This window comes from Cynocephalus volans, chromosome 17 (assembly GCF_027409185.1).
Source record: "Cynocephalus volans isolate mCynVol1 chromosome 17, mCynVol1.pri, whole genome shotgun sequence".
NCBI classification, from domain to species: Eukaryota; Metazoa; Chordata; class Mammalia; order Dermoptera; family Cynocephalidae; genus Cynocephalus; species Cynocephalus volans.
Genome location: NC_084476.1, coordinates 5,289,458 through 5,307,319, shown reverse-complemented (window position 1 = coordinate 5,307,319; position 17,862 = coordinate 5,289,458). Strand labels below are relative to the sequence as shown.

Below are 17,862 nucleotides of genomic sequence, written 5' to 3'. Positions count from 1 at the left end.
CTCCCGCGCTGGGTTCCGCGTGGGGCCCAGCACACGGCAGGCAGGCGCTTCATACGCGCCCGCTCGACGGCCAGCGACGGGGCTTCCTGCGTGTGGAGCGGAGTGAGTTCCTCGGGCTCGCAGCGTCCAACCTCGTCCTGCGGCGGCCGGGGGAACGTGGGCGGCCGAGCCCCGGCGAAACCGCCCCACGGAGCGCGGACCCAGGAAACCAACCGCGGCGCAAACCTTCGCGCCGCAGGGAACCAGGACGGAAGTCTGCCGCGGACCCGCCCCCGAACCGTCATTGGGTGGGATTCCCGGAAGAGGGCAGGGACGACTCGGGCAGGTTCTGGCTCCCTATTAGCTAAAACCTGGGGAGGAGGCGGCACCCGGCCTCCCCGGACTCTTCATTGGCTAGAATCTCGGCTCGGTCCTAGGGTTCCCATTGGCTGAAGTCTAGGGCTGGGTGGTGTCTTACAATCCTCCGGGTGGCTCGCTGGCTGGTGGGAGAGACAAGCCCCTGCCTCGCCCGCTAGCCCAACCCTCTTAATTTTAAACAAAAAGCCGAGCACGCGGCTGTCGTTTTTTCCGAGGCCATGGGGCCTCCCCTCGGGCGTTTGCTCTCGAGTCTTGGTGACCCCGGGGATTTAGGGAGACACGAGCGGTGAGGGAGCCCGGAATGGTTCCTTCGCGGAACCACTGAGGCGAGGCCTCAGGGAGCCCCTTGACGGACGGACCGTGGCGGGCTCAGCTAGGCGGGCAGGGATGGCGACGGAGGCGGCTGACGCGGGGCCGGGGGCTGCGGTCCCCGTGGACCTGCGGCGCGAGCGGCGTATGGTGTGTGTGGAGTACCCGGGCGTGGTGCGCGACGTCGCCAAGATGCTGCAGACTCTGGGCGGCGAGGAAGGCGTCTCCCGGGTAAGAATCTGGGAATCTCGGGGTCACCGGAGTCTCTGGACTGCGGCTGAGGGGGCGGGACCACCCGGGGAAGTGTGGTTTCCTTGGCAACGAAGAGTGTGACGGACTCTGGGGGCCGCCAGTGGGCGGGGCTTTGCTTTCTGGGATCGCCGGAAATGGGTCTTTTTTCGCCCAGGAAACAGGGGAAAGGAATGTAGGGGAGACCCCGGGTGCTCCATCCCATCCCCAAATGTGAGCCGCAGCCCCGGCATCCGTGCCGTGAACGCAGCTCAGCTGCAACCCCGCGGGGTGCAAAGCGCTGCCTCGTCCTCACTGCACGGAGAGGAGAACCGAGGCCCGGGGAGGCTAAGAGCTGTGGTCCTGCCTGAGACGGGGACGCACGTTGTGTTGTTTGTGTCAAAGGTACTGAGAGCTGACACCTTACTCTGTGCCAGGCACCGTTCTAGGTGCTTTGCTTACATTTCATCCTCCTGAGAACCCCAGCAGGTAGGAACTGTCAGTGTGTGCATTTTACAAGGGGACGGACACACTTGTTCAAGGTCACACAAGTAGGGGAGCAGGGGATGAGGCTCTGTTTTAAGTTTTTTACATGTACCAGATCTTGAAATGTCTCTTTTTTAGAGAGGTTTTCCTTCATCACCGTAATAAAAGTGGCTTCTAGCAGTTAATATCTGGATCTTCATCCTGTTAAATCCAATTTGAAATTATGTTTTGGGGCCGGCCCGTGGCTCACTCGGGGGGGGCGTGGTACTGACAACACCAAGGGTTAAGATCCCCTTACCGGTCATCTTTTAGGAGAAAAAAAAAAAAAAAAGGAATTATGTTTTAATGTCTTCATTGCTTGTCTCAGCCCCTTGGCCCTGCGATTGTAAACTCCATGACAGCAGTGACCTGTTGTTCACTTCTGTACTCCTAACATCTGTAACGGTGCCTAGTTCTATAAATATTTGTCAAATGCACAAATGTCACAATATCTGATGAATTAGATACCATTTTTATTCCCGTTTTTCAGATAAAGACACAGGTGAGAAAAGTTAGGTCAGACAGCTCCTATATGGTATAATGGGGATTTGAACTCATGCATGCCTGACTCTAGAGTCTGAGCTTTTAACTGCTGAGTCCTTACCCTTTATGAATATTGAAATGGCTTGAACTTTATCATTAAGCACAGAATGCCAGTAGAGCCTCAGTCATTCATGTTTTGTTCTTTTAAATTGACTTATTCACTTGGTATTTATGGCCTGGACAGAACTTACTCTCAGTAACCCCAGGGATTATCTGTACCCAACTATAGTGTGAGCCCTTCCTCATTCATTCATTCTACTCGTGTTTCTTGAGCACCATTCTAGATTCATTCGCACCCCATCAGGACTCAGAGGCATGTGTTTCATGAGAAGGGATTCCTGAGGAATGAATTGTAGATGATCTTGTCCCAGTGCATGTTGTTGGTGCCTTCATACGCACACATCTGACACTGCATCTTCTGACCTGGTGTGGGGCAAGCATTCACTCATATGTATGTGATGCATGTTGAATGTTTACCATGAGTTAAGCACTGGGTTAAGTGCTTTACACAGATATTCAATCAATGATTGTAACAATCCTATGAGGTAGGTATATTCTTAGAGTTTAAGGAGAAGGAACGGGGACTTGGAAAGCTATAGGTAACAGCTAGTCAAAGCCAAATGGTTGTTAGTGATTGATTTGATGTCTTTTTGGACCAAGCATCATTTGTGTATGAGACTGAATACCAAGACCCTTTGGGGTGGGTGGTTCCTAGAGTAGGTAGTCCTAGACAAGTCACTCAACCCCCCCTCAACCCCAACACCAAGCCTCAGTTACCTTAAAGGTAAGCTCAAAGGTAATAACACCTCCCTTGAAGTGTTGCCAAAAGGGTCACATATGCCCCACACTGAACAGGCTCTTAATAGATAGTGGCTTATACTTAATGGGCAGTTGTTATCTCCAATTTACAGCCTCTTAGAAGGAAGAAACCTATTTATCCTCATTATTTTCTACTAGATAAAAACTAAGATTCTTGGGTTTAAAATGAGTCTTTTGGGGATTAAGCACTCTAAATGAAACACGAGCTTCCTGGCCCTTCCTGGGTCACCTGGGTCACCATCAGGCTTTTGTTGAAAGGAGCTGCTCCTTGCTGGCTGCTTAGCTGGTCCCTGTTTCACTCTGTCTCCTTTGGCCTTACCATAGATCTACGCAGACCCCACTAAGAGGCTGGAGCTGTACTTCCGGCCCAAGGACCCATACTGCCATCCAGTGTGTGCCAACCGCTTCAGTACCAGCAGCCTGCTGCTTCGGATCAGGAAGAAAACCAGGCAGCGGAGGGGGATGCTGGGCACCGAGGCCCACCCTGAGGTCACATTGGACATGGAGATCGTTGGCATCATCTCTACCATTTACAAATTTCAGGGTAACTGAAATCTACTCTTGTGGCATCGGGTTATTTCAGGCCCTGCTGCCTTCAGGAGCCAAATGGGTCATCTGTACCCGCGAAGTGGGCCAAGATATGCCCGGGCATGTGGGCAGGGGCTTTGGAAATGGTAGAGCACAGCCCTGATCCAGGAGGCAGCCTTTCTTCCCTCCAGCTGACAGTTCCCTGGGGACTGCAGGCTCACTGCCGCCCAGTCTTCAGCATTCTTAAGAGAAGATGTCATTGTAGACATCCAGTTTTTTCACCCCAGTGTTTTAGAACCTTCTCCTGGTCTTGACTGCTGCTGGTGTCACCTCCCTCCAAAGACTTCCCAGCTCACCTCAGCCCCTTGGGACCTCATACTCCTTTGGACTCTTAGCATACTGGATGTCTCCCATGGGGCCCTCAGTCAAGTTTGCTACCTATAGGCAGCCCCAGTGAGGAGGTGGCAGGTGAGGGTGCGAGGTGGGCATAAGAAGAGTGCGGACATGGGCGTTGTGCCTGCCTTAGCTCTGCCTGATTCTTTGGGCGGTGGCTTGGCTTCCCTCAGCCTCAGTCTCCTTGTCTGTATAGTGGGGGCTGCAGAGCCTGGAGCTTACCAGGCCCTTGTGAGCATCTGGGGGTGATGCCTGTTAAGGGCGGGGCCCAGGCCCTCAGAAGGCACTTGGCAAATTGCTAATAAGCTTAGAAATGTCTGCAATGACAGCTGTGGTTCTGAGGCATAACCTGAAGAGAATAAAGATTGAGAAAGGAAAAAAGGAATAGAAGGAGAAAAGACAGGAAGGAGAAAGTAAAAAGAAGAAAAAAGAGGACTTGGGGCCCATGGGTTGGGCATTTTGAATGTTGGTCATTCAGATGGAATGTGGTATCCAAAGAGGGCTGTCCCTTCTGGGACAAGGTTTTCCATTCACAACATGTCACCCTTTGCATTTTGTCTCTCCAACTGAGCCAGCACCGCGTTGCTCAGTGTGTATGCCTGGACCAGTAGCCTCAGCTTCAGCCTCAGCCTCACCTGGGCACTTGTTAGAAATGAAGCATCTCAGCATCTGCATTTAGCAAGACCCCAGGTGATTCGTATGCACTTTATGTTTCAGAAGCACTGATCTAGACTTTATCCTCATGTATCATGCAGCTCCCCCACCTCCCCAGATCGCTTTTATTTAAGTGATCTGGAGTGTGGTGAGCCAAGTTCACAGAAGTATCTTGGAAGGGTGTTGTTTAGCTCGTGCCACCATTGCACAGCAGCTGCTGGTCCTGGATGGGTGTGATGGGGAGAGCTGTCCCTGGCTGTGGCATCTGCCATCTGTCTGCCTCTCTTTCCAGGAATGTCCGACTTCCAGTACTTGGCTGTGCACACAGACACAGGTGGCAGGTACACATCCATGTATAACAAAGTGCTCATGCTCAAGCCCGAGAAGGAGAGTTTCTTCCACCAGGAGCTGCCACTCTACATCCCCCCACCCATCTTTTCCCGGCTGGACACCCCAGCAGACTACTTCTATCGGCCAGAGACACAGCACCGGTAAGCCTCCCGTCCCCTTCAGGGTTGGGGTCAGAGCAAGGCCCTACAGTCAGAGGGCCTAGGTCCAAGGCTGGACCCTGCTGCTCCCGAGTTGGGAGGCCTCAGGCATGCCTCTTAGCCTCAGTTCCCTGTCTTGAAAATGGGATAACAATAGTGCCTACCCAGCAGAGGTATCAGGATTAAATTTAAAAAGCACATACAGCTCTCAGCACATGGCCAAATACAAAACAAGCCCTTAGTACATGGTGGCCTGTGTGCTCACCAGATTGGCTTCCTTCCCGAGGACTCTTAAAGTACAGAGAACTTGGCCATGGGACTTGAGCGTTCCTGTTGAGTATTGGCCTCTCTGGCATAATCCCCATGTCATTGCTGACCAGCCACTCTCTAGACTTTGCTGTTACCAGTAACAACACTACCTAAGAAATGCCACCTGCTAATGTCCTGCTCTGACCTCAGCCCTTTTCTATCTCCTTCGCCCCTTGTGGCCTCACCGTCCCTGTCCCTGGCAGAGATTTTGCGGTCCTCTTTATAATCCTTCCTTACTCCGTCCACCTTCCCTTTGCCACACTCACCTGCAAAACCTCAGCCCCAGGTCACCACAGCTGTTTGCCACCTCCCTGTCTGTCCCCCATGCAGCTGGAGGTTGCCAACTCCTGGCCATCTCTCCGTGCATCTCCCTTGAGCTGGCTGTTATTCTACACAGATCTTGCTTAAGCCAGATGGATGTGACCCATAGCCTGTCTCCCATCCCCACCCGCCTCCATGTGCAAATCCCTAACAAGACCACATGTAATTCAGTGAAATAAGTTCTTTAGTTAGAGACCCCAGGGGTTGTTGGAAAGGCAGGACTGGGCATGGTCACATGTTGGTTTTTTACTGGACACTAGCCACACACTGACATGAAGGAATAGGATTCCCTTTGTATAAAAGCCAAGACTGAATAGTATTTTTAAAAATGAAGAAAATGAGTTTGAGGGCCGGCCCCTTTGGGAGAGTGTGGTGCTGATAACAGAAAGGCCACGGGTTCAGATCCTTATATAGGGATGGCCATTTAGCTTACTTGACACCAATTCCAGGGTTAAGATCCCCTTACCAGTCATCTTAAAAAAAAAAAGAAAGAAAGAAAACGAGTTTGAAAATACCCAACTTGAGATTAATAGCACCCACCAGCTCCACTCCAATTATTTAGCGTGCCTGTGGAGCAGTGCTGTGTGTGCATTTTATCCCAGCCTGCTAGTGACCATCCAGTGCTTTTCACCCCCATTTATACAGGAGGAGGCCAAGATGGGGCTGGTGGCTTGGCCATGTCACATGGGCAGCACCAAGCCGCTCTTTCCTACTCTGTGGGCCTTCTTGTTGCTCAGTGCCACACTGTCCTTATTTTTGTGTGCTTTACTTTTTAAAATTACATACAAAAAGACAAAAATTTTAAAAATTTCCCATTTTAATGTAAGCTTCCCAAAGGTAGCAATTTGGCCTGTTTTGTTCTCTGTTGTGTCCCTGGTGCCCAGAACAGCCTGGCCTGTGAGAGGTACTCAGCATGTATTTGGGGACCCAGTGTATAAAGATCTGGGTAGCAAGATTAGTAAAAGCAGCTCAGCAAGAGGAAAAGGGACAGTTTGAAAGATGGCCTATAGGTGGTGATGTTTGTTAAATAATTTTTCTGCAGCAGGTTTAAAGCTTCCAAAAACACAGCTTTCAAGAGAGGGGGCTCTGTGTCCTGATGTGGCCTGTGGCCAGGATAGCTTGCTCTGTGAAAAAGGCAGGTGTTAGAACAGTTTCTGTGGTATAAACGTAAGCTGCGGTGTGATGTTGGAAGCCTAGAAAAGTCTGGACGGTCGGACCCACAATAGTTATCTCTGGAGGGGTGGGAGGACTCTCCTACCTGAGCACCTGCCTGTCGTGGCCCAGGCACTCCCTGGAGCCTGGTGTCAGGTGACGCTCTGTTCTGGGGCTGGGGACTGAGGATGTGGATGGAACATGAGGAAATGGATGCGTGCCTTATAGTGGGTAATGGGGAGTGAGTTGTCCTGGACAGTGGTGGGCCAGGACTAAGCGTGTCACAGAGAGCCCTCGGAGGAGCTGACATTTAAAACGGAGACCTGAGTGATAACAGAGCCGGGCAGGTGAGGATCCGGGGAGAACATTCCAGACCAGGGCATTGGCACATGCAAAGGAAGGGTCCAGAGGCCGGCACTCCCAGGGCAGAGTGAGCCAGAGAGAGTGGTAGGGGTGAAGGTCTCTGCCTTTAAAAAAATATTATGGAATGTTTCAAACAAGTATCTCAAAGCGGAGAGAATTGGCTTGTTTAATAGACACCCATGTTCCTACCACCAGCTCCAACAGGGAGCAACATTCTGCTACTCCCATTTCCTCATCCCTGTCTCCACTCCAGTGGCACAGCACTGCCTCCAGAAACAAGCCAGTGTGCACCTCTAACAGCAGAGGGCTTGAGTTTTTAAACCTAGCTGCGATGCTCGTATCATACCGAACAGGTGTCACAATGCCCCGTAATGTCATCCTGTAGCCAGTACTTGCTCAGTTCTTCTTGAGTATCTCAAAAGCAACTCAGGAGCCAAGCAAGGGCCATACACAGTGCTTTCAATTGATGTCTCCCGGGTCTGTTTTAATCTGTGACATCCCTTGCCCTTCTCCCCACCCCTGCTTTTTTTCTGATTGTTAGAGTCAATTGTGCTTGTTAGAAAAAAAACAGTATGGAAATGTATAACTAAAAAGAACCAAGTCATGTCAACTCCCTGCTGAAAACCCTTGCACATAGAATGATACAGTTTTCTGAATGTACGAGTGTACTTCAAGAACCTATTGCAAAGATTTGTATTATCTTTTTTCCCCCTCCATATCCTATCTAAAGTATTGTATTATCTTTTAATTCTGTTTTTCCACAGACTTTGTGAAGTACTGTCATGGATTACACTCAGCACAAGAGTTTTAGGCAGGGGATGATATCATCCTTTTTTTTTTTTGAAGTTACGTATTTCTGAAATGTTTTGATTTCTGCACCCCCCAAAAGCAGTTTGCTTGTGTAGTCAGAAACAAACAAAACTGTGTAGCAGAAGAAAATAGAACACCCTGCACTGCTGCACCTGGCGCAGGATGGCGGCCTCGGAGTCACTGCTCTGCCCATGGCACCAGCTGGCAGCTGCTCCCAAGCCTCTGGGGTGGGGGCGAGGGGGCAGGGTGGCTGCCCTTGGGCCCTCAGGCCCCTCTTCGTCTGTGTGGTTTATTGGTTTTCCAGCATATGGAATGAACCTGCCTTTTCTCCCAGGGCTGCTGTCAATTTTCCTGGGTGCTGGGGTGCACGATGTCTGGTGGGGGAGGTCTGGCCTTCGCCTCGGGCCCCTCCCTGAATCTGGGGAGGTTGGGCTTCTCACAAGTTGGGTGGGCAGAAGAGAGGCTGGAGGCTGGCCTGACAGGGTCCCTCTTGTTCTTTGGGGGAGCCCTGCAGGGTGGTCCTGCTGACTTTGCAGTCAGCACCCCTTGGCACCTGCCAACAGTTCTCCATGCACTTAGAATCATGGTGACACACACAGCCCATAGCCTGAAGCTACCATGGGGTGGGGTAGGCAGCAGAGGTGGCCATGGGCCCTTTCCCTGCAGTGCCTGGCACAGGTGGTTGCCTGCTCCCTCTGTTGCTATTGCAGGTGGGCTGCCTGGCTTTCCTTCCTGGGGGTGTCTGGGGTTACAGGGAGGTGCCTTTGAAAACAGGATAATGTTGCACTTGTCTGGGACAGTTTCTGATGGAGGCACATAAAAAAAAGGCTTGAGGGCCGGCCCGTGGCTCACTCGGGAGAGTGTGGTGCTGATAACACCAAGGGCACGGATTCAGATCCCTATATAGGGATGGCCGGTTAGCTCACTTGGTAGAGCGTGGTGCTGACAACACCAAGTCAAGGGTTAAGATCCACTTACCAGTCATCTTTAAAAAGAAAAAAACGAGGCTTGATTCTGTCTTTTTGTTTCCTTTGTTATTTATAAGTAGGTAGATGGTATGTACTCATGTAGAAAATTGAGGTAAAGTGGAAACAAATATAAAAGGTAATAATCACCTGAATGAAATTATATGATGTCCAGGACATGCTTTAAAATGTACTTCAAAATAATTTAGTGGGCTGGGGCACAGACGAAACGAAATTAGCCCCAGGATGATAATGATTGAAGCTGACGGTGGTCTTACAGGGGTTCTTTATCCCAGCCCCACTGCTGCTGTACAGCCTGACATCTCTATGTCCGACCTTAACAAGGGAACCACTGCAAGTATTTTGGTAAACATCCGCCTAGATGTGTTCTGTGCCCGCACACAGACATAGTTCTAGAACTCCTGCCTTGTGTGTGTTTTTTAAAGACTTTATTTTTTTAGAGCAGTTTTAAGTTCACAGCAACGTAAGATGAAGGTCCAGAGATTTCTTACGTAGCCCCTGCCCCCCCCACACAGCCTCCTGCGCTGTCAGCGTCCTCCACTGGCACGTACGTCTGTCACAGTGACAGCCTACTTCAGTAGTTTGCATTAGGTTAACTCGGTTGTGGACATTCTGTGGGTTTGAACAAGTGGAACCCTTGCTTTTGACCTCTGTGCTGTATGACAATACCATTTGGTAATATCTTTTTCCTATTCACCTCTGTACTGCTGTCTTAGTCCCTTGTGTGTTGCTGTAACAGAATACCTGAGACCAGGTAATTTATAAAGAACAGAGATTTATCTCTTACGGTTCGGGAGGGTGGGAAGTCCAAGGTCCAGGGGTCTGCATCTGGCGAGGACCTTCCTGCTGCATCATCCCATGGCGGAAGCTGGGAGGGCAAAAGAGCATGGGCAAGAGCAGAAGCAGGAGGGGCTGAACTCCACCTTTTCTCAGGAACCCACTCCTGCAGTCATGGAATTAATCCTCTCGTGCAGGAATTAGTTCTTATGATCTCATCACCTCTTAAAGGTCACACCTCTCAACCCTGTTGCATTGGGCATAATGTTTCCAGCACATGAACTTTGGGGGACACATTCTAACCATAGCAGTTGTCGAAACACTTCTGAGCCAGAGTCATGCTCTGTTAGGTGGCAGGACAGGTGGCTAACGGGACCTCTGCAGCCAGGCTGCCTGGCCTTGAATCCTGGCTCCTTTATGGTCAGCCCTTTCCCGGGGCATGTTTCCTAATTCCTGTGGCCTCAGTTACTTGATGAGAAGATGGTTCCTTATTCACAGGATTGTTTTAAGGGTTAGGTAAGTGAATTGCATGAAAATGAACGTCAGCAAGTGTAGCTCTTGTTACTGTTTTACCAGCAGATCATGTCCTCTTGTATGGCTGTGCCTGGACTGATTTCGCCATTCCCAGCTGGTGGACATTTAGACCGCATGCTGGACAGTGCTGTACCTGACTCAGTGCCATTGGGAGGCACCGGAGCTTCTCTGAGCCGCTGTTAGCAGTTGCAGCCACTGTTCTTCCTAGGTCGCCAGCCTGAGATCCTCTTCCTAACCCACATTTCCGGGGGAAAGAAAGGCTCACACACTTGGGTGTTGGTATTGCAGGCCTGCTGGGCTCTCTCCTGGTCTGGCCAGGCCTGTGCCTGAATCATCCTCGGCACTCCTGCCCTCACCGGCTTTCTCTGTCCCCAGGGAAGGCTACAACAACCCCCCTATCTCAGGCGAGAACCTGATTGGCCTGAGCAGGGCCCGGCGCCCCCACAACGCCATCTTTGTCAACTTTGAGGACGAGGTGCCCTTGAAGCCGCTGGAGGCTGCGGTCCAGACGTGGAAAAGAGTCTGCACCAACCCCTTGGATCGGAAAGTGGAGGAGGAGCTGAGGAAGGTGAGCACCGCTCGTGCCTAGCCCTGCGGGGCAGCTCTGCATCGACCACCTGGCGTTTACCCAGCTGCTCCCTGTCCCATGGCGTCGTGGGGTGGGCCCTACTCACTGTTTTAAAACTCATTCATTCGTCTCTGGGAATTTTTCACCTCCAGGTGTCACGTCTAAAAACTGCGTCACTATAAGCCCTGCATTCCTAAGCTTGAAAACACTTCTTAGAATTCTTATTTTCTTTTTCTTTCTTTCTTTTTTTTTTTTTTTTTTTTTGGCGGCTGGTCGCTATGGGATCTATACCTGTGACCTTGGTGTTATGAGCCTGCGCTCTAACCAACTGAGCTAACTGGTCAGTCTTCACTTAGAATTCTTAAGCGATCTCTTCAGGTGGTTAAAAAAAAGAAAATGGGTGCATTGTTCACATGTGACTCAGATGTGGCACTCTGGGACCCAGTGAGCTTTCACTTATCCCTTCGCTTGTTGCAACAAACCAGATGGGGTGACCCCGCGTGCGAGGCCCTGGCACTTTCCTCCCCATTGCAGCTGGAGCCCTGCCACCCGGCATTCTGCCTTCCTTTCTGGCTTGCAGTTGCTGCGAAGACCAGGCTGGGGCCTCTGGCTGTTGTGTCCCCACCAGGCATGCACAGTGAGCTCACATGCCATGTCTCTGCTGACCGAGGCGCAGACTCTTCCCTTGTTTAAGCTGAAGTTACAGCCTGTTCCCATGGGGGTTTCTTCTTAGAGAGACTGTATAGATATCTTGCTGAATTCCCAGCATCTGTCCTGGCCCTCCACACTCCGGCTCACTGGCCTTGTGCCACCTCCCCTGGGTTAGGCCACCCCATCAGCCTTGATGCTGTCCCACCCAGGTGCCTGCCCTCCAGGGTGGGGCTGCTCAGGGTCCTGTAGCTCTGGACGTCCCCTCTCAGCCCTGCGCCCCACTGCACTGTAAGCTGTGTAAGGACAGGGACCATGTCCTTTGTGATCATTTCAGGACCCCAGGCCCCACAGCTGCACTTGATACATGCCGGGTGGACAGCCCACGCTTCCGAGGGAAGGAAGGGATGAGTGCGTGTGCGGAGGGGCTGGGGGCTGGGGGCTGGGCCCTGCTGCTCGCCCTTGCTCTCCACCCACTCCTGTCTGGAGGGGCTTAGGCCATGCTGCAGAGTCTGGGGCAGGAGGAAGGAAGCTGCTGGTACTCATCTCACCTCTGCCCTTGGCCCTCCCCAGCTCTTTGAGATCCGACCCATCTGGTCCCGGAACGCCATCAAGGCCAACATCAGTGTCCACCCTGACAAGCTCAAGATCTTGCTTCCCTTCATGGCCTATTACATGGTAAGCATCACCACCTACCCACCCGCTTGGTTCCCACCAGAGTGGTTCTTAATCCCTGATGTGATATCTTAGAGCCACAGCAAGAGTAGGTGGCCCCTGCACTGGCACTGCTCCCATCCTGGAACCCCTGTCCCGATACACCCTCACCCTGGTATCTTCTTTTCTGGTACCCACCATCCTGGCACCCCTGAGATGGCTTTTTAAAGCCAGCTAGAAAGGTTTCCAGCTCCATGAGTCAGGGCACTCTCCACAACCTCTTAATAACATATTTGGCCACATTTGGATGATTTTAGGATGAAGGTGTAATTACCTAACTTGTAGGTAGAAGGATTATGGACTGTAGAATGACTTTGTACTGAGAACTTTTAAGAACGAGGCCATGGGTAAACACTGTGTGCACATCAGATCCTTTGTTCCTCCGTGGAGGTGGCTGCAGGAGTCCCTTTTTATCTCTGAGGAAAAGCTGAGGCTCAGAGAGGTGATGTGATGTGCTGCAGTCCTACAGCCGGCAAGTGACGGAGCCACCTGGGGACCCCAGACTATCTAGCTGCAGAGGTTGGGCCCTTAACCAAAGAGCCACCCTGCCCCAGCCCCCTCCACCCATGCCAAGTGGGGTTCGGTGGGGACACATCCACCTTTGATTCAGTCGGGCAGCGTGTCACTACTGAGTTCCCAAATGCCAATAGGAAAGGGACCCCCACCTGCTGAGGGTCCCCATGCAGAGCCTTGGGGAGGCCCGGTGACATCACAGCCTTGATGTGACCACAAGGGTTGGTGACTGCTGGAGCATGAGAAAGGCTCATCCCTCTTGTCCTGTTGGACTCCCGACTCTGGAGCGCTGCCTTCCATCACTTAGCACTGGCTTCTTAGACAGACGTACTTCAGAAGTACCATTTGGGGGCAGAGGACATGCCCTTGATCAGGAGAATAATAACAGTGAGCACTTGCTTGTGCCAGGCTCTGTGGGAAGGCTCCTCTAACCCTCATGAAAGCCTGGGGGAAAGGTGCCCTTGCCCGCTCCCTCTGACAGGAAGACCAAGTGGATGCCCGGGGTGGGAGAGCTGGCATGGTGTCCAGAGCCATGTCCCTGCTCTTGGGTGTTCTGCTGCCTCAGTTCAGGGCTCTGCCCCTGCCTAGGCACCAAGAGGACCTGGCCTTGACCCCACCGCACACTCCTACCTTTTCTGTCTCTAGATCACAGGCCCCTGGAGAAGCCTGTGGATTCGATATGGGTACGACCCCCGAAAAAACCCAGAAGCCAAGATCTATCAAGTCCTTGATTTCCGAATCCGTTGTGGAATGAAATATGGTAAAAACCACAGAAAGCTTTGCCTTCTATTTTCTCTCTCAGTTTCTTGTTGTGTTCCCTCTTGTGATAAGTATCTGTTCATATGGAGAGGATAAAAAGCCTCTTTCCCACTGGTGAGAGTCTGGTGGACTCAGAATAGCAGAAAAAGGCAGGTCCTGCTCTGGCCTGGCTCCACTGTTGACCCTCTAGTTTCTGACCTACAGTCGCTCTTCCAGTCACTCCACAGTGACCTGTGCTCCTGTGACTAGCAAGTGTCTGACCCCAGGACTGCAGTGAGCCCCCCACACAGAGCACTAGCTCCCAGCCTGTATGGGGGAGTACTGGAATGCGTTGGTGACTGTCACCCCAGTGGCATGGCAGCTTGGGTCACCTTTCTTGGGCGGCACCCCACAAACCCAGGTCCTGCCCCTGATGTGAAGCCAGTGCTGTTTGCCAGGTGGGCCCTAAGCCTGCCCTCCCGACATGCCTGCCCTCGCCCACAGGTTATGCCACCAGCGACATGCCCGTCAAAGCCAAACGCAGCACCTACAACTACAGCCTCCCTGTCACCGTCAGAAAGATGCGTGAGTGCCCCAGGCTTGCACTGTGGCTCAGGAGTGATTTGGCATCATGTGGATTCCGAGGAAGGGCAGTGTCTGGACAGTGAGATGGGGAGGCACTTCCCGCGGGTCCCCTCTGGGCACTGCTGGCCATTCTTCCCTGTGGGGGGCGGGCAGGCAGGAGGGAAGGGTGGGGTGGTTGGGAGAAGTCCCCCCCAGTCCCACCCCCATGTGCCAAAGCACTGCTGTTGTCCCTGCCAGCCGGCCAGCTCGTTACCATGCATGATCTGAAGCAGGGCTTGGGCCCGTCGGGGACGGCCGGTGCACGGAAATCAACCCCCAACAAGTACAAGCTGAAGGTGGGTGTCCTGTGAGCCCCAGGAGGGAGCAGCTCTTTGCCTGGATGAGGGAGAAGGCTGTGGTGGCAGGCAGGCACCTCCCTCGCAGGGCTGGGTGCCCTGTGAGTGCCCCCTGGGAGGGGCTTTGAGGCAGCTCTGCGCACCCAGTACCTTTGGGACAGCCTCCAGAAACTGAGGGCCAGAGCTCAGGGCAAACCACCCAAGGCCGTGGGTACTGAGGACCGTGTGGGCACAGAGGTGGTGACAGGTTTCAAGGAAATCCAACATTGGCAACTGCACGTGACTGCCTTTCGTGAGCCTGGCCCACTGAGGTACACGATTGCTGCTGGAATGATGGAAATCAGGTGCCATGCAGACCGTCCGGGCCGTGGGCTGGGCGCAGGTGTGGAGATGGCCTAGAGCCCTTGTGGGCTCGTGAGGTGACCGGTTTGATCACCCAATGGTAGCTGGCAATTTCCAAAGCCTTTCCCACATTCAGGCTCCGCGAGCCTCCCCACAGTCCTGGGGTGGGCTGAGCAGGGTGTGTCCCCCACCCGGAATCACCTGCCTAAGGTAAGGGGTGGCAGAATGTGAGTGCAGTGGACAGGTGATATGAGGGACGAGGCCACCCCAATGCCATCAGTGCCCCAGGCTTTCCAGACCTTTGCTCTCTTCTCAGTGAGGGGCGACCATGTCCCAGCCCAAGTGACTTCCTTCTCCTCAAGGACTCTCACCTGAGGCATTATCCCTGCTTCTAGAAGCACATGCCTGGGTGGGGGAAAAGAGAAGGGATACTCATTAAATGCTGCTTTCCTCCTAGAAGAGATGTCAAGGCAGTGTGTGGGGGACATAGGACAGCCAGTTAATAGCAGTTGGTGAGGAAGAAGGAGGTCAAGTTCTGCAGGGTGGCACAGAAAGCAGGGGCCTGCACTGCCAGGGCCAGCCCCACACCACCAGTGCTGTGGCTCACCTCGCTGGTGGGCTCACGGTTCCCCGTGGCCCCAGGAGGGTCTGGCTGCTTCATCCGCCCCTTCAGAAACTCCGGGGGCATCAGAGCTTGTTTTCTCCAGATCGGCTCCCTGGCCTTCTGGCCTGTCTGCCCAACCTGGTCCTGATGACAGCCAACTCCTTGGAGAAACCCCCGTGGGAGCCTACAGCATGGGGGTCTCCAACACTGTCCACCCCCAAGGGCTCCAGCCAACCCTCCTGGTGTCTCCCCTTCCCTCCCCAGGACTCGGTCTACATCTTCCGGGAGGGGGCCCTGCCACCCTATCGACAGATGTTCTACCAGTTATGTGATCTGAACATGGAAGAGTACGTACGTGAGGGGCCCTGGGGTGACAAGGGGGGGCCATCGGACTCGAGGCCAGTGCTGGGAAATTGCCCAAGGACAGTGTTTGCTTCAGCCCTTCTGCTTCAAGAGCACTCGCCTGTCTCGGAGTTTGGTGCTGCCTAGAAGGTCCCCGTGCATGGCTTGGGTGGCCCTCCGCAGCAGTTCCCGGTGTCCACCACAGGTGGCACTTCTGAGCAGAGCTGTTCTCATAAGCTGTTGTTCTCTGCTACGGGTGGGCAGAGATAGTTCTTGCTGGTGAGTCTTTGCCCCTCGTCCTGTGGTGCCCGCATGAGGGTCTGGGACGCCGTTCCTAATCCCGAAGCTGGTCGGATGCCAGAACCTTCTAGCCACCTGCTCTTTGTGATGTGTAAATAATTGCAGGGGAGAGCACTGGGACGGGAGGAGAAAGGGAGCGTTCTAAATAGCTTGAAGTCTGGTGCAAGCTGAGACTCTTGCCAGAAAAATGTGCCAGCACACACCCAGCTTCGTGTGCAGTTCGAGGGTGTCCAGGGACCACCCAAGTTAAGGACCCAGCTGGGAGCCCACAGCTCTCGTGATGTTCTTCATTTCCATATTCTCTGCCGACTCCACTCTGAGTGCTGTTTTTCTCAACACAACTCCTCCTCTCCCAAAACCACATACTGGCCCTATCAGCAGGGACCTCCCTGGATCTGTACGTCCCCAGGTTGCAGAAGATCATTCACCGCAATGATGGGGCGGAGAATTTGTGCACAGAGCGGGATGGGTGGTGCCTCCCCAAGACCAGCGACAACCTGAGAAACGCCATGTCCCTCCTGATCCGGCAGACCATCCGCTCCAAGAGGCCTGGTGAGAGCTGCTTGGGGTGAAGGAAGGCCCAGATGCCTGGGGGCCCACTTGGGACAGAGCCAGTGTCCCTGATGGACCCATTCCCAAGAAATTATGCCAGGTAGATCATCTTGCCTCTGACCCTAGTGGGAGGGAGGCCTTGTGAGCCAGGGCTCAGCCCAGGGTCCAGCATCCCTGGGCTGCCCCACTGAGCTACCCGGTTGGGAGTTGTAGCACTCAGCACTGGGGTCAAAAGCAGGGGGCAGGCTCAGAGGGGAGGGGCTGCAGTGGGCTGGGGCACCATCCACAGCCTCCACTCGATGTGCTGACCCCATGGCTGCGTCTTCCAGCGCACTTTGGCACGCTTTGCCTCTGTCTCTTCCACTGTGGGAGCAGGGACAGCAGGAGCCCATGGCCTGGTTGCCCTACTGTGTGCTGCCTGGATCCTTCCAGGGGCCAGCAGCCCTGGCAGGGGCAGGGGCTGGCTTCTGGGGAAGCGAGGAAGGGGTGCCCACTTGCTGGGCTGTGGGTCTGGTGAGGTTGGGGAGAGTACCAACACGGCCCCTCTCAGGGCATTCCTCCTAGGCTTGGGGACAGGGAGTCCTGGACCCAGCCAGGCCCCACGGATCTGACCAGAGCAGGGGGACTTAGCTTTGTCTGGGACATGGACACTGCCCGCTTTGGGAATCTAAACAAGGCTATGAACCCTTTCCCAGGAAAAGTGGTGCATACACTCTCAGGGGGCCCATGGCTCCTCTGGGCATGTGGTTTCAAACCTGCCTGCTTCAGGATTCCCCTGAAGTGCTTGCAGATTGACAGATGCCCAGCTGTTCCTCCTGCCCCCGAACTTCCCCAACAGCTTCTCCAAGCTGAGCCCAAACACCTGGAATTGTAAACAGGCTCCCCAGGAGCCCTGCAGCCTGCTCTGGGCCACCCAGGGAGCCTGCGTGGGACCCACACGCCCTTGTCTCCTCTGGCCCAGCTCTCTTCTCCAGCCCGGCCAAAGCTGGCAGTGAGAAGGAGCAGCTGACCTACGAGTCTGGGGACGATGAGGAGGAGGAGGATGAAGAGGAAGAGGAGGACTTCAAGCCGTCAGATGGGAGTGAGAACGAGATGGAGACGGAGATTCTGGACTATGTGTGATGGGCCCCGGGCCCAAGGCTGGCCCTCCCTGACTAGGCAAGACTGGTGTCTGGTCTGTGCCACCCACAGTATCCAGAATGGCCCTTGGAGGCTCCTCTGAGGAAAGCTGGGGTCTCAGCAAAGGGTGCAGCTGACCCTGGCCCTGGCTGTGACCTGCAGCTTGTTGCTGCCATCTGGCCGTGGGTGGTGGGGACATTCCCAAAGGTGCCCTGGCTCTGCCCACCCATGACCCAGCGCAGTATCCAGCAGGCTGAGCCAGCGCCCACCACCTCTGAGACCAGAGACAGCTGGAGGTGGAGATGATGCCACTGGGGGTGAGGCTGGTCCTGGTGTGGGTCTTGTGACTCTGGTGGCAGAGATGGCAAGAGAAGCTGGTCTGTGGTCACAGATGGCCAAAGAGTGT

The 17,862-nt window shown here is 53.7% G+C and overlaps 1 protein-coding gene across 1 annotated transcript; it reads left to right on the top strand.

Annotated features, from left to right (window-relative positions):
* The first annotated feature begins 487 nt into the window (after positions 1-487).
* On the top strand, positions 488-17,862 carry GTF3C5 (general transcription factor IIIC subunit 5). The gene is made up of 11 exons (XM_063082128.1): positions 488-897; positions 3,106-3,325; positions 4,649-4,847; positions 10,472-10,664; positions 11,886-11,990; positions 13,185-13,299; positions 13,782-13,862; positions 14,100-14,197; positions 15,408-15,490; positions 16,195-16,337; positions 17,299-17,862. Exons 1-11 carry the CDS (start codon positions 745-747, stop codon positions 17,457-17,459), a joined length of 1,551 nt encoding a protein of 516 aa, XP_062938198.1. The 5' UTR covers positions 488-744; the 3' UTR covers positions 17,460-17,862.